Source organism: Oncorhynchus mykiss, chromosome 30 (assembly GCF_013265735.2).
Source record: "Oncorhynchus mykiss isolate Arlee chromosome 30, USDA_OmykA_1.1, whole genome shotgun sequence".
In the NCBI taxonomy this organism is placed as follows: domain Eukaryota; kingdom Metazoa; phylum Chordata; class Actinopteri; order Salmoniformes; family Salmonidae; genus Oncorhynchus; species Oncorhynchus mykiss.
The window spans coordinates 25,971,137-25,986,875 of NC_050570.1; the positions used below are offsets into that span (position 1 = coordinate 25,971,137).

At 43.3% G+C, this 15,739-nt stretch overlaps 1 protein-coding gene across 2 annotated transcripts; it reads right to left on the reverse strand.

Moving 5' to 3' along the window:
• Window positions 1-631: 631 nt before the first annotated feature.
• LOC110521616 (Jun proto-oncogene, AP-1 transcription factor subunit) lies at window positions 632-2,777 on the reverse strand. Of its 2 annotated transcripts, none has more exons than XM_021599298.2 (2): window positions 2,389-2,777; window positions 632-2,281 (listed from the first exon to the last, which is right to left on the reverse strand). In XM_021599298.2, the coding sequence occupies exon 2, from the start codon at window positions 2,231-2,233 to the stop codon at window positions 1,352-1,354; it is 882 nt and encodes a 293-aa protein (XP_021454973.1). In that variant the 5' UTR covers window positions 2,234-2,281; window positions 2,389-2,777; the 3' UTR covers window positions 632-1,351. The 2 variants fall into 2 exon arrangements, with proteins under 2 accessions (XP_021454973.1, XP_021454972.1); XM_021599297.2 differs by having other exon boundaries at window positions 632-2,330; window positions 2,459-2,769.
• Window positions 2,778-15,739: the final 12,962 nt, after the last annotated feature.

Sequence of the window (15,739 nt, forward strand, 5' to 3'; positions counted from 1 at the left end):
TACAGGTTGACCCAGACTTCAGAATACTCAAGTGCAAATCCTTACCTTAAAGACTTTCTTCGGCAATTTTTTTGTTTACGGTTGAAAAGCAATATTCCAAGTATACAGTAAAGTACACACACTTAAGAGTAAAAAATATGGTTTGAGCAAAATCGTGTTTTTTTTTTACACAACTGCAAACTTCAAGTTGGGGCATTCAATGAGTTGGTCTGATGGGAATCTGTGATGTCAGCCTCCCTTGCTTGAGGAATAATAGAGGAGAAATAGGGAACAAAAGAAAGCCCTCCGCCTACTTGTGAAATGTCTTACCTTCTTGACCACCTACTGAGATGTGCCTTTTGTTAAGTATAATTAGGTGTTGAATGAGGTGAAAAGGAGACTGGAGGGCCATTTTAACCATTAGGGGATGACTACACATCTGACCCTGGAACAGCAGTTTCTAAATAGTGCGATGTAGTGAGCTAGAAGGGCCATTGACTCAATCACAAATGAAACTCAATCAATATCCTCAGGATCAATAAGGCACTCCCTTCAGGTACAGAGAACTGGCTGCTCTCAAGATGTTGGAAGTGTTTTAGTGCACACACACCCACTCACACATGCACGCACAGAGAACACAAGAGGCATTGTATTCAGTTCAGATGGTTTATTACATTTCTTAAATATCTATTTGTTTCTGAAGTGCTCATAAAATGAACAAACTGATACTGTATTTTTATTTATTTTTTACAAATAGTAAATGTAAGTACTCCAGGTTGATCTTATATACAGATAATAACAATGAACCCCATTAAAAAACATTTGGAAAAAAAACAAGTAACTCTTGAAATGTGTGTTCTAACTCAATATAACTAAGAATAAAAAGTACATTGTAAGTCAGAAGTTGGGCAGCTTTTTGTAATCTGTTTAGAGTACACACCCTCTCCTTTGGCTCCAGGCAGTTTTAAGTTCTCTACTGCACTTTGTCTTTCTTCTAATACTGAATTACACAGAAGGTCAATGCGTAAAAGCACAGCTTAGTCAAAGCCAACAAATTTCAAGTCAATTAAAAACACGAACCAAAACATCCATTTGTCCTATTTGTTGCTGTTTCTTTCTCTCTAGTGCACCAGCGATTTTTATCGCGCGCTCTGCTCTGTCCAGAGCCCCAACTCCTCCGTGCAACAGTGTCCTGCGAGGCACCTAGTAAGAGGCAACCAGCCCCGGTCCCCTCCCGCCAGTCTCGTGCTGTTACTGTCCCGTTCACCCTGTCACAATGCCACGAAGACACAGCCAGACAGTTAATTATAAACGATTTGTCCTTTTCGTTCAAAATCTTTCTCTCTATTCTTCTCCAAGTGTCCTTTCCTCCTCAGAAGGTCTGGAGCTGCTGCGTAAGCATGAGTTGACAGCCGCTGTTGACATGGTTCATCACCTTCTGTTTGAGCTGGGCGACCTGTTCCCTCAGCATATTTGCTGTGGAAGCCAGGTCGGAGTTCTGAGTCTTCAGGTTCTTCACCTTGTCCTCCAGCCGGGAGATGCGCTCCAGCTTCCGCTTCCTGCACTTGGAGGCGGCGACGCGGTTCCTCATGCGCTTCCTCTCGGCTTTGATCCTCTCCTGATTCTCCATATCGATGGGGGAGAGAGGGGGGGTCTCCCCAGGCATCTCAGGCACCGTCTGGGGCTCCTCTTTCAGGGCAGTGAGCCTGGGGTGGGGGTGAGACTGCTGCCCATAGACTGGGAGCTGTGGCGGGGCAGAGGGAAAGCTCATAGCTGGGGCTGAGGTGGTGTAACCCAGGGCTGAGTTGGTGGTGATAGCCGGGGTGAACGTGTTCAGGTCTTCGTAGACAGGCGACTCAGAGCGCATGGTCATGTTGTTGTTATAAACACTGCTCCCGGTCAAGGCGGAAACAGGTGGGAGTATTGTTTGGTTGTTGATACTTGTCTGCCCAGCGGATGTGACTGGGACCCCGGGTGCATTGGGCAAGACGTGTTGATGGTGGAGCTCCGCCAGTGCTCTAACAAATCCTTCGGCAAAGCCCTCCTGCTCATCGGTTACGTTCCTTGGGCAGAGGAACTGCGTCGGGGTAGGTGTGGTGGTGATCAGGCCGTTGCTAGACTGGATGATGAGCCGCTCCAACTCTGGGGAGGCCAGTTTGAGGAGCTGCACGTCAGGGGAGGTGAGGATGTCGCTGGCTTTAGCCCGGAGGTGAGGTTTGAGTGTGCTGGTTGGGTCGGCCAGGTTCAGTGTCATGCTGTGTTTCAGTGCTTTGGGGTTGTATCCGTAGTCCGGTTTCTCATGCTGGGAGAAAGAGTTGAGCGAGTCATCATAGAAGGTAGTTTCCATCTTTCTAGACATAGAATATAAACCAACAACTATGTTAGAAAGTTCTCTCGTAGGCTACTCACACTGACAGAGAAGAATGTTTCTGCCCTCTCTCCTTCTTTCAGTTGTACAACTCGGAGAAAAGTTTCTTACTAGGTCGGGAAATCCTTATAACCTCCGAAGCCGAAGCAAGAGTTTCTGGAATAGAAGCGTGCCGCTACACAAATGTAACAACTTGCACTCCTGCTTGTAGCCTACCGCGCAAACAAATACAATATTCAGCTGCAGCGCTATTTTCAGAACGATGTATACATTCTTCAAAGTCCTTCTTTCACTTTTGTTCACCGTTTTTAAACGGTCTCAGAATGAGACGCTCTAGGTGCTATAACTTGCTTCAGCTCCCCTGCTCACAGTACACCACTCTGGCTCTGTGTATATACTGACTCTTCCAGCGTGGAGGCAAAGCTTATCTGCAGCCACCGTCTCTAAAAATAGACATGATGTCACCTCTGCACTCTCCCATTGGCTGCTGGCGATTTGCAGGGCGTTCTCTAATGTTTCAGATCAGGCGTGTTGCCTAGACGACCACCCAGAAGATTCTCAGTCTCGCGGTGGCTGATGGGATGAGGTAATAGAGTGAGGAGATGAAGCGCGGTGCATTGTGGGATGACGTATTGTTTTTGAATATCTGGTTCCCCGCTTAGCACTCCGCTTCAAGACTGTAGTGGCGGGATAGACGACTGTGTACTCTCAATTTTTTAGATGCATGTTATCCAATTTAAATGTATAGGTCTATGCTGCATTATGTAGCATATTATTCCACAGAAAAATAAATGAATTTCTGCTAGACCGACTTCCTCTGCCTCCAGAAACGTTGCATGATCAGCCCAGAGATAATTGGCTACTGTTTTATGATCCATAGAAATAATGTGTTTGAAAAATTGTCTAGATGAATGTCATTGTTTGTTTGATTGAATGAATAGCCTATGGCCGGCACCAGAACTCATCAGTTGGACGGGCATTTGATTTCTATAGGCGGGGCGTTTTAATTCACGGGACCTCCTATGTGCAATAATTTTGTTAATGGGTGTTATAATTAAGACCATAGGCAGCTCGTGAATTTCAAGTTTGGGGAAGCTTACAATTTATCCTACCATTTCCACCTATCTGCGTGCCTGTTATGATTATTTCTAGATGCGCATTTTCATGGAATAGTTTCATTTCAATAATAAGGCTTTCCTTTCTCAAAAGTATTGTCATGTGCTTAATCATACAAATCTGAATTGAAATGATACGAATCTTAAAGTTAAAATTCACCTAATGCAAGAAAGTGCACCAGCCTCTGCCATATAGACACATTGATACACCTTGATCCATTGGTGGCTAAAGAAATGAGCGCAATGAACTCAGAGATCGCATATAGGTCAATGCAGCAGTAGGCCTTTAACTTCTAATGTCAACTAAGTAAAATACATAGACCTAAATCCGGCAAACAAAAATATTATAAAATATCCTGATTTAAAAGGATGGTTCTTTCAATTGCATTAATCTCTCTACAGCGCCTGTCTGCCACCTGTCTGCCTTTTCTATCTGTCTGGACTCGAGCTATCACTAGTGAAGTGCAGCATTGTATCAAGTCAGGCTCACCTGTCCCTCAACTATATTGACAAAACTACTAAATGATGGTTATGAAAAACAATGCATGTGCAAGAGTTGGCGGGAGACAGCTGAGCACATTCCGGAGAGCTGAGTGCAAGCATTCTGGAGAGACGGCCATATATTTCGCCCCCCCCCCCCCCCCCCCTCTTGTCTCAACATTAATTATACTCAATTATCTTCACTCATTTTAGACTCTTTTCACTGACAGCCCCCTCTCAATAATCAGCTAGGCCTATTGCCACGCGCGCTGCCCAAATGACTTGCTTCCCAAATACGCATAGGCCTATGCATTTGTGATTTGAAACAATCCACAGCTATTTTTTTTAAAGAAGCTAATGACCATCTGTGGCAAAGCCAAGCTCTCTGTTAAAGTATTATTTATTTATGTATTTATTTATACAGGAGTAATTATATCATTTTGGCAAAACATACATTTACTTTAGGAGATGCCAGCATCCGTGCAGTGCACCGTGCACGCCAACTTTATTTAGTAATTTGCAAGTGGCTGAAACCAGAGATCTCTATATAATGACGAGATGCTCATGTCTCCGCCCTAACAATGCGAGTCATTGTCCTAAAGGCGGGAATGCTAGCGACAAACTTAGGTCTGCATATTCTGACCATAGAAACCCAGTGGCCTTATTCAGGACAGATTCTCACAGAGTGAGCCCTCTCGCTTCACCTCTTCCTCTCTGCTGAAACTTGCGAGTGAAACAGCGCCCCTATGTCTTGCTATATGTAGCCCATGTATCTGATTCTGTCTGACCAGAAAAAATATGACATGCCATACTCCTTTTGAGACAGAGGGGCTCTGTTTCGCTCGCTCGGATTCTTTAGCTGAGATTGATGCGTCTTTCTATCCGTGCGCGTCTCGGTCAAATAAATGATCAATATTTCAAGATTACTGTCACAATATTGATACTGTAACTAGATATAGGCGTCAGACATGATGATTAATTTAATATATTCCATTACAAGGGGGGGGGGATGATTTCCCCAAACCTAATTATAGCTTTAAATACACATTCCAGCTCAACCTCACCTTAGACTCAACCCTAACCCCTATTATTGGTGACCTTTAGTATTGGTTTATTTGCAGCAATTCGACCATGAAGGCCTGATCTTCTGTATACCACCCCTACCTTGTCACAACACAACTGATTGGCTTAAATGCAAAAAGAATGAAGAAATTCCATAAATTAACTTTTAACAAGGAAAACCTGTTATTCGAAATGCATTCCAGGTGACTACTTCATGAAGCTGGTTGAGAGAATGCCAAGAGTGTGCAAGCTTTTATCAATGAAAAGAGTGGCTACTTTGAAGAATCTCAAATATAAAATGTATTTTGATTTGTTTAACACTTTATTTGTTACTACATGATTCCATATGTGTTACATAATAGTTTTGATGTCTTCACTATTATTCTACAATGTCGAAAATAGTAAAAATAAAGAAAACCCCTTGAATGAGTAGGTGTGTCCAAACTTTTGACTGGTACTGTGTACATATAAGTATATATTAAAATACATTTACGGGATGTAAAAATGCTTTCTGTGTAAACTTTAATGATTAAAAACAGATATAAATAACGTAGAAAAGATAATAATTTATTATCTTTGAGAACTAAAATAAATTAAAACCCCACAAAGCTAGACAGTCAGAGAGAATTGAAAATTCCCAAAACAATGAATTTTGCAGTATTGATTTTGTTATAATTTTTTTAACTTAAGAACACAGCGTTATCCATGGTAAAATGTATAGAATTGCAGGAAATTAGCTTCAAAACTGCAAACATTGCTCTCAGCTCCATGGAGAAAATTGTAGAATTGCAGGAAATTGGCGTAAAAAAAGGAAACATTTATCTACACCGACATCTTGTTATTCACCACATCACAAATTAGATGTTTTATCTGTATCTGTATGTGTAGGTGTGTCTGTCCGAGGAGCGTGAGAGGAATAGTGAATTCACTATTGGGTGTTTATGTATTGGCCCAGGGCAAGCCTTTTTAAATCAGGATAGTATACTCAGCAAAAATCACCACTCTTTTCCAGAAGTCCTGGGATCCATGAAAAGATGGAAACCTGCAGATGACATGGTATATATAACAAACATAACATACTGTACAACACAACATACAAAAACACCATATTGCTTTCTATAGGAGAGGCCTGAAGTGGAGATTCAGTTTTTCATTTGTCTTAGGTGTCATAATTCAGTCGAGATACTGAAAATACCCATCAGGTTTGGCAGGATTTGAATGTCAGTTGGCATGCCTCTGTTCCTTCTGATGAACGATATCATGCCCAGGGCCAAACAGTATCGTCAGTGGTAGAATTCCCCTGCGATTAAATGTAATCTACAAAGAGACAACAGAAATACATACAGTGCCTTGCGAAAGTATTCGGCCCCCTTGAACTTTGCAACCTTTTGCCACATTTCAGACTTCAAACATAAAGATATAAAACTGTATTTTTTTGTGAAGAATCAACAACAAGTGGGACACAATCATGAAGTGGAACGACATTTATTGGATATTTCAAACTTTTTTAACAAATCAAAAACTGAAAAATTGGGCGTGCAAAATTATTCAGCCCCTTTACTTTCAGTGCAGCAAACTCTCTCCAGAAGTTCAGTGAGGATCTCTGAATGATCCAATGTTGACCTAAATGACTAATGATGATAAATACAATCCACCTGTGTGTAATCAAGTCTCCGTATAAATGCACCTGCACTGTGATAGTCTCAGAGGTCCGTTAAAAGCGCAGAGAGCATCATGAAGAACAAGGAACACACCAGGCAGGTCCGAGATACTGTTGTGAAGAAGTTTAAAGCCGGATTTGGATACAAAAATATTTCCCAAGCTTTAAACATCCCAAGGAGCACTGTGCAAGCGATAATATTGAAATGGAAGGAGTATCAGACCACTGCAAATCTACCAAGACCTGGCCGTCCCTCTAAACTTTCAGCTCATACATGGAGAAGACTGATCAGAGATGCAGCCATGATCACTCTGGATGAACTGCAGAGATCTACAGCTGAGGTGGGAGACTCTGTCCATAGGACAACAATCAGTCGTATATTGCACAAATCTGGCCTTTATGGTAGAGTGGCAAGAATAAAGCCATTTCTTAAAGATATCCATAAAAAGTGTTATTTAAAGTTTGCCACAAGCCACCTGGGAGACACACCAAACATGTGGAAGAAGGTGCTCTGGTCAGATGAAACCAAAATTGAACTTTTTGGCAACAATGCAAAACGTTATGTTTGGCGTAAAAGCAACACAGCTGAACACACCATCCCCACTGTCAAACATGGTGGTGGCAGCATCATGGTTTGGGCCTGCTTTTCTTCAGCAGGGACAGGGAAGATGGTTAAAATTGATGGGAAGATGGATGGAGCCAAATACAGGACCATTCTGGAAGGAAACCTGATGGAGTCTGCAAAAGACCTGAGACTGGGACGGAGATTTGTCTTCCAACAAGACAATGATCCAAAACATAAAGCAAAATCTACAATGGAATGGTTCAAAAATAAACATATCCAGGTGTTAGAATGGCCAAGTCAAAGTCCAGACCTGAATCCAATCGAGAATCTGTGGAAAGAACTGAAAACTGCTGTTCACAAATGCTCTCCATCCAACCTCACTGATCTCGAGCTGTTTTGCAAGGAGGAATGGGAAAAAATTTCAGTCTCTCGATGTGCAAAACTGATAGACATACCCCAAGCGACTTACAGCTGTAATCGCAGCAAAAGGTGGCGCTACAAAGTATTAACTTAAGGGGCTGAATAATTTTGCACGCCCAATTTTTCAGTTTTTGATTTGTTAAAAAAGTTTGAAATATCCAATAAATGTCGTTCCACTTCATGATTGTGTCCCACTTGTTGTTGATTCTTCACAAAAAAATACAGTTTTATATCTTTATGTTTAAAGCCTGAAATGTGGCAAAAGGTCGCAAAGTTCAAGGGGGCCGAATACTTTCGCAAGGCACTGTAGTTTTGTTGATTAATTGTACAGACACTTGGCCAATAAGGAGAATAGAAGCAGGGGAAATGGAGGACCTCAAGAACTGGCATACAGTCTCACCCCCAATCTGATTCACATGGCGTTTCAGGCTGGTGACCAGATATACGCCTGTGCATGCACACAGCACACATTCATTCACCTGTGGAAAATCACCTCCCGTTTGAGGTATAACATAAAATAAGTTTTAACAAGGACACACTCCTGATCACACACCGGTACACAGTGGGTGGTGTGTGTGCATGGGCGGTGTGTTTGGTTTGTCATGTAGCCTGTTGTAGGGTGCGGTGGTGGCCTCTTGACGGTGGTCCTCTTGGTGGTCCCCATCCCCCACGTTATATGCTGAGATGGTCAAAACAGGATACCTGGGCAGGGTAGTCTAAACAAACACAGACATAGACACCTATTTACCTAGACACCCAGTAAAACACTATGATTATATTTGCCTGTGGTTTTCAAACAATTTTAGCTAAACAGTATGGCCCACCTAAAGCTTTAGGAGTTTTCTCGGGACCCACCAAGTGAACAAGACCAGTTTCTTTAGCCAAATAAAGTAGCCAGCCCAAAGGATTTAGTCATAGATGTCCATGGTAGAGCAGCTCTAGCACCACACGTGTGGTCTGGGTGGTCTTCTCTTCAGTGGTGCACATGCAGAGGACAGTATTAAAGTTACTATATGTCAGGGGCATTAGGACATTTGTCTCTGTATATATTTAGAATTAATTGACAAATTATGAACAACTTTTGATATAATTTTCCTGAATTGGGTACATTTTTTTAAATTCTTTTTTTTTTACCCATTTACAACCAACAGCACCACTCTTTCAGACCAAATGTTTAAAGTGTATTTTATGATAACTGTAACTCATCCTATGAATATAATACACTCAAATATAGCAATAAAACGAGTCTATCCATAATAATGAAATCCTTTAGTAGGCCCAGTGTCAATGCATTAGACGTGACCCAGAATTTTGATCTCATCGCTGTAACTCCCCAACGAGCTCAGGATGCGAAGGTCAAGTCAATGCGTCCCCTGAAACATGACCCGCCAAACCATGCTTCTTAACACTTGCCCGCTTAATCCGAAAGCCAGGTGCACAACTGTGTCGGAGGAAACGCCATTCAACTGATGACCGAAGTCAATCTGAAGGCACCCGGGCCTGCCACAAGGAGTAGCTAGAGCGCGATGAGCCATGTAAAGCCCCCCCAGCCAATTGTGTGCCGCCCTATTGGACTCCCGATCACAGCCGGTTGTGACACAGCCTGGGATAAAACCTGGGTCTGTAGTGACGCCTCTAGCACCTTCGACCGCTGCACCACTCGGGAGGCCCAATAATAACTACAGTCTTTGCCAAAAGTTTTGAGAATGACACAAATATTAATTTCCACAAAGTTTGCTGCTTCAGTGTCTTTAGATATTTTTTGCCAGATGTTACTATGGAATACTGAAGTATAATTACAAGCATTTCATAACTGTCAAAGGCTTTTATTGACAATTACATGAAGTTGATGCAAAGAGTCAATATTTGCAGTGTTGACCCTTCTTTTTAAAGACCTCTGCAATTCACCCTGGCATGCTGTCAATTAACTCCTGGGCCACATCCTGACTGATGGCAGCCCATTCTTGCATAATCAATGCTTGGAGTTTGTCAGAATTTGTGGGTTTTTGTTTGTCCACCCGCCTCTTGAGGATGGACCACAAGTTCTCAATGGGATAAAGGTCTGGGGAGTTTCTTGGCCATGGACCCAAAATATTGATGTTTTGTTCCCCGAGCTACTTAGTTATCACTTTTGCCTTATGGCAAGGTGCTCCATCATGCTGGAAAAAGCATTGTTCATCACCAAACTGTTTCTGGACGGTTGGGAGAAGTTGCTCTCGGAGGATGTGTTGGTACCATTTATTCATGGCTGTGTTCTTAGGCAAAACTGTGATTGAGCCCACTCCCTTGGCTGAGGAGCAACCCGACACATGAATGGTCTCAGAATGCTTTACTGTTGGCATGACACAGGACTGATGGTAGCGCTCACCTTGTCTTCCCCGGACAAGCTTTTTTCCGGATACCCAAACAATCGGAAAGGCGATTCATCAGAGAAAATGACTTTACTCCAGTCCTCAGCAGTCCAATCCCTGTACCTTTTGCAGAATATCAGTCTCTCCCTGATGTTTTTCCTGGAGAGAAGTGGCTTCTTTGCTGCCCTACTTGACACCAGGCCATCCTCCAAAAGTCTTCGCCTCACTTTGCGCGCAGATGCACTCACACCTGCCTGCTGCCATTCCTGAGCAAGCTCTGTACTGGTGGTGCCCCGATCCCGCAGCTGAATCAACTTTAGGAGACGGTCCTGGCACTTGCTGGACTTTCTTGGGCGCCCTGAAGCTTTCTTAACAACAATTGAACCGCTCTCCTTGAAGTTCTTGATGATCCGATAAATGGTTGATTTAGGTGCAATCTTACTGGCAGCAATATCCTTGCCTGTGAAGCCCTTTTTGTGCAAAGAAATGATGACGGCACGTGTTTCCTTGCATGTAACCATGGTTGACAGAGGAAGAACAATGATTCTAAGCACCACTCTCCTTTTGAAGCTTCCAGTCTGTTATTTGAACTCAATCAGCATGGCAGAGTGATCTCCAGCCTTGTCCTCATCAACACTCACACCTGTGTTAACGAGAGAATCACTGACATGATGTCAGCTTGTCCTTTTGTGGCAGGGTTGAAATGCAGTGGAAATGTTTTTTGGGGATTCAGTTCATTTGCAAGGCAAAGAGGGACTTTCAATTAATTGCAATTTATCTGATCGCTCTTCATTACATTCTGGAGTATATGCAAATTGCCATCATACAAACTGAGGCAGCAGACTTTGAAAATGTATATTTGTGCCATTCTCAAAACTTTTGGCCACGACTGTATATTCTATCCAGTAACGTTACTACTATCTCTCCTAAAGTCCCAGTGTACCATTAGTTCTGTGTCAGTGTGTGTGTGTAATTAGTGGAGTTTAGTCCATTGTCCCCTAACCTCTGGATAGAAATCACTGCTGCTTTAATGGTGAGGGTCAACCACCTCGCTGACGTGGCTCACACACACACACACACACACACACACACACACACACACACACACACACACACACACACACACACACACACACACACACACACACACACACACACCTCTCTCGATGCCTGGGTCACTATTTGCCCCACCATCTTTACAACCTACCGTCTCCAATGCGTCACACCTAAATGAGTTCCCTGGCGCAACATTTAAATCAGTCCCCTTGCGCTAGACCTGGAGAGAATGACCCGGGACGTAAAACACTAACAGAGTGACTCTTTACGACTCCTAATGTTGTCTTTATGTACTGAGTGTGTCTGATATACTGCTAGTCTGCTTAAATCACATCCCCTGCAGGGATCGATAAAGTATCATCTTATACTGTTTTTGTCTTTCTTTATGGAGAGAAAGAAGAGGGGAGGAGCTATTGTTGATGGAGTTTGTTTGATTCATGTCCCAACACCTTCCTTCCAAGTCATGTGGTCCTGGCGAGGGTTTAGGGTTAGTGAGATCTCAACTAGTTTAAGGCTCCATAAAAGCTCAGATGTAGTGATTTGTGTCGTCATTTTATTTCTCTGTGGCATCAGTTGTGGTTGGTTGTGATAATGGTCCGTCTCATCACTCTGATGGACCTGTTTGATGTCAGCAGTAGTTGACTGGAAGTCAGTGCACTGCTTTCACCCGGTCACAGTGTTTTTGTTGATGATGAGGATGATGATAAACCATGGAGAAAGTCTTTGAGATGCGTGAAAAGTGGGACTGGGCTGGTCTCTTTCATTTACTCATTCTTTCTCTGTCTCTGTCTTTCTCTCTCATTTATTTCATAACCCTTGCTCCAGGGAATGTCTAGAGACAAACCCAGTGTTGCTTAGATGCTTGTGTTTGAAATGCTTCAGTGCTTCACTGAAGTTCTCTGAAAAATGTATCTTGTTTCCTTCATTCATCTATTCATGAATGGTCTTCTTCTGAATTAAAACACATTAATTAATGATAAGGTGGGCCTTAAGGAGGTCCTCTTGACAAAGTACAGACTACCTTCCCATTTTATTTAATGTGTAACAAAACATCCTCATTCATCCATCTGCTATGTCCTTAAAACAAATCCATTCCATTCATAGTTGCTCTGCTTGTGAATTCAATTCCATTAAATAATTATAACATTGTCCAATTTGGCACTCTACACATCCTCAGTCATAAATAACAAGGCATTCTCAGTCAGTCCCTCGTCCTCATAACAGAGACTGGGGACAAGGTGAACAACAGAGATTGGGGGACAAAGTGAGTGCACTCTTAGAAAGAAGGGTTCCAAAAAGGTTATTCGGCTGTCCCCATAGGAGAACCCTTTTTATGTTCCAGGTAGAACCCCTTTTGGTTCCAGGTAGAATCCATGTAGAACCATCTGTGTAATGGGTAATACATGGAACTCAAAAGGAATCTAACTGGAAACAAAAATGGTTCTTCAAAGGGTTCTCCTATGGGGACAGTCGAAGAACCCTTTTAGGTTCTAGATAGCACCTTTACAGTGTGGGATTTATATAGTTTTACGGACACCCACAGTTGAGCTGGCATTAGCCAAACCCAGCAGAGCACCTCTGGCCCAATTAACTCCCTGGCCACAGACACAGGGCTTTCATTTTTTGCCTCAGCATACTACCAGAAGAGCTAAATGCCTTCAATGTTCACCTCAAGGCAAGCAACAATGAACCATGAATGAGAGCACCAGCTGTTCCAGATGACTGCATGATCTTGCTATCCATAGGTGATATAAGTAAGACCTTTAAACAGGATAACATTCGCATGGTGCGGGGCCAGACGGTTAACCAGGACGTGTTCTCAGAGTGTGTACTGACCAGCTGGCAAGTGTCTTCACTGACATTTTTAACCTTTCCCTGACCTGGTCTGTAATACCAATTTGTTTCAAGCAGACCACCATAGTCCCCATGCCCAAGAACGCCAAGGTAGCCTAAATGACTATCCCACTGTAGCACTCACATCTATAGCCATGAAATGCTTTGAAAGGCTGATCATGGCTCATATCAACACCATCATCCCAGACACCCTGGACCCACACTAATTCGCACACCACTCCAAAAGATTCACAGATGCACTTTACACTGCCCTCACCGACCAGGAAAAAATAAATATCTATGTAAGAATAAGGGGTGAAACGGTTCACGAAACTCACGGTTCGGTACAATTCGGTACAGTGGTGTCACAGTTCGGTACGGTTTCGATACATCAACAAAATAAATGCCTGAAAAATATGTAATTTGTATTTAGATTTTCCATTTATTATCATAGTAAACATGGGTAGCTTGAATTCCCAGGAGCATATGGAAACAAAGGGTCACCAAAAAATAGTAGTGCCTACCTTATAACATAAAATAAAATAGTCATTTAAAACAGAACTTCAACAAGAGTGCATAGTCTAGCAGCATATATCAACATTAAGTCACATAGCAGTGCCTTAAACAAAATAGGATCACTTGAGACTGGTTACTTTTTTTAAATTTTTTTTACAAATGATCAGATTTTCAAGTTTTTCTTTAAGAAGATTAGTATATCCACATTATCTGAAGTGAGCACAGATCGTCTTGCTGTGACAATGCCAGCCGCTGTGGAGAAAACCCTCTCGCCAGGGACAGAGGTCCCAGGCACAGCCAGGTAGCACCTTGCTAACATGGCAACATGAGGTTATATTAACTCTTTGGTCTTCCACCATGTAAGTGGATCAGCATCCAGGGGAATACAGTCCACTTCCCTGTATGAGGTCACCTCCTCCTCTATGACCTTTGACTTGGTTCCCTCCTCCTGGGTCGTGAACAACTCCCCAAAAAGCTCAGCATGGCAGACTTATTTTCTGGAGGAGAACCCCTGTCTTCTGCCATCTCTGGAGAGGGGTTGGCTCCTGAGGTATCTGTGGCTTGACCCTGCAGAATTCAATTAGATGAAAATTACTATCTCTGAAGTGGCTTTAAAAATATGATTTGTTGTTAGAAATATATATCAAACACTATTATGACAATTACAATTATTACTTTTATAATGAATTGTTAAATCACTAATTAATGAAACAATAAATGTCACATTAACAAAATAAATACAATACCTGTTGTATATTGGTGACAATCTCTGCTGTGAGTTCATTGCAGACTCTCAGATGAGCAGCAGCATCCAAGTGCAGAACGGACTTGAACCGGGGATCCAAAGCGGTGCTCTTGTGTTAAATGTATTGCATAAACCATATATACACTGCTCAAAAAAATAAAGGGAACACTTAAACAACACAATGTAACTCCAAGTCAATCACACTTCTGTAACTCCAAGTCAAGACCACTTCTCAGTTCCTATGCTTCCTGGCTGATGTTTTGGTCACTTTTGAATGCTGGCGGTGCTTTCACTCTAGTGGTAGCATGAGACGGAGTCTACAACCCACACAAGTGGCTCAGGTAGTGCAGCTCATCCAGGATGGCACATCAATGCGAGCTGTGGCAGGAAGGTTTGCTGTGTCTGTCAGCGTAGTGTCCAGAGCATGGAGGCGCTACCAGGAGACAGGCCAGTACATCAGGAGACGTGGAGGAGGCCGTAGGAGGGCAACAACCCAGCAGCAGGACCGCTACCCCAGCCTTTGTGCAAGGAGGAGCAGGAGGAGCACTGCCAGAGCCCTGCAAAATGACCTCCAGCAGGCCACAAATGTGCATGTGTCTGCTCAAACTGTCAGAAACAGACTCCATGAGGGTGGTATGAGGGCCCGACGTCCACAAGTGAGGGTTGTGCTTACAGCCCAAAACTGTGCAGGACGTTTGGCATTAGCCAGAGAACACCAAGATTGGCAAATTCGCCACTGGCGCCCTGTGCTCTTCACAGATGAAAGCAGGTTCACACTGAGCACATGTGACAGACGTGACAGAGTCTGGAGACGCCGTGGAGAACGTTCTGCTGCCTGCAACATCCTCCAGCATGACCGGTTTGGCGGTGGGTCAGTCATGGTGTAGGGTGGCATTTCTTTGTTGGGCCGCACAGCCCTCCATGTGCTCGCCAGAGGTAGCCTGACTGCCATTAGGTACCGAGATGAGATCCTCAGACCCCTTGTGAGACCATATGCTGGTGCGGTTGGCCCTGGGTTCCTCCTAATGCAAGACAATGCTAGATCTCATGTGGCTGGAGTGGGTCAGCAGTTCCTGCAAGAGGAAGGCATTGATGCTATGGACTGGCCCGCCCGTTCCCCAGACCTGAATCCAATTGAGCACATCTGGGACATCATGTCTCGCTCCATCCACCAACGCCACGTTGCACCACAGACTGTCCAGGAGTTGGCGGATGCTTTAGTCCAGGTCTGGGAGGAGATCCCTCAGGAGACCATGCGCCACCTCATCAGGAGCATGCCCAGGCGTTGTAGGGAGGTCATACAGGCACGTGGAGGCCACACACACTACTGAGCCTCATTTTGACTTGTTTTAAGGACATTACATCAAAGTTGGATCAGCCTGTAGTGTGGTTTTCCACTTTAATTTTGAGTGTGACTCCAAATCCAGACCTCCATGGGTTGATAAATTTGATATCCATTGATAATTGTTGTGCGATTTTGTTGTCAGCACATTCAACTATGTAAAGAAAAAGTATTTAATAAGAATATTTCATTCATTCAGATCTAGGATGTGTTATTTTAGTGTTCCCTTTATTTTTTTGAGCAGTGT

Bases quoted from the DNA above. Each gene is read 5' to 3' on its own strand.
- LOC110521616 (XM_021599297.2), bottom strand. From the start codon at position 2,326: ATGGAAACTACCTTCTATGATGACTCGCTCAACTCTTTCTCCCAGCAT.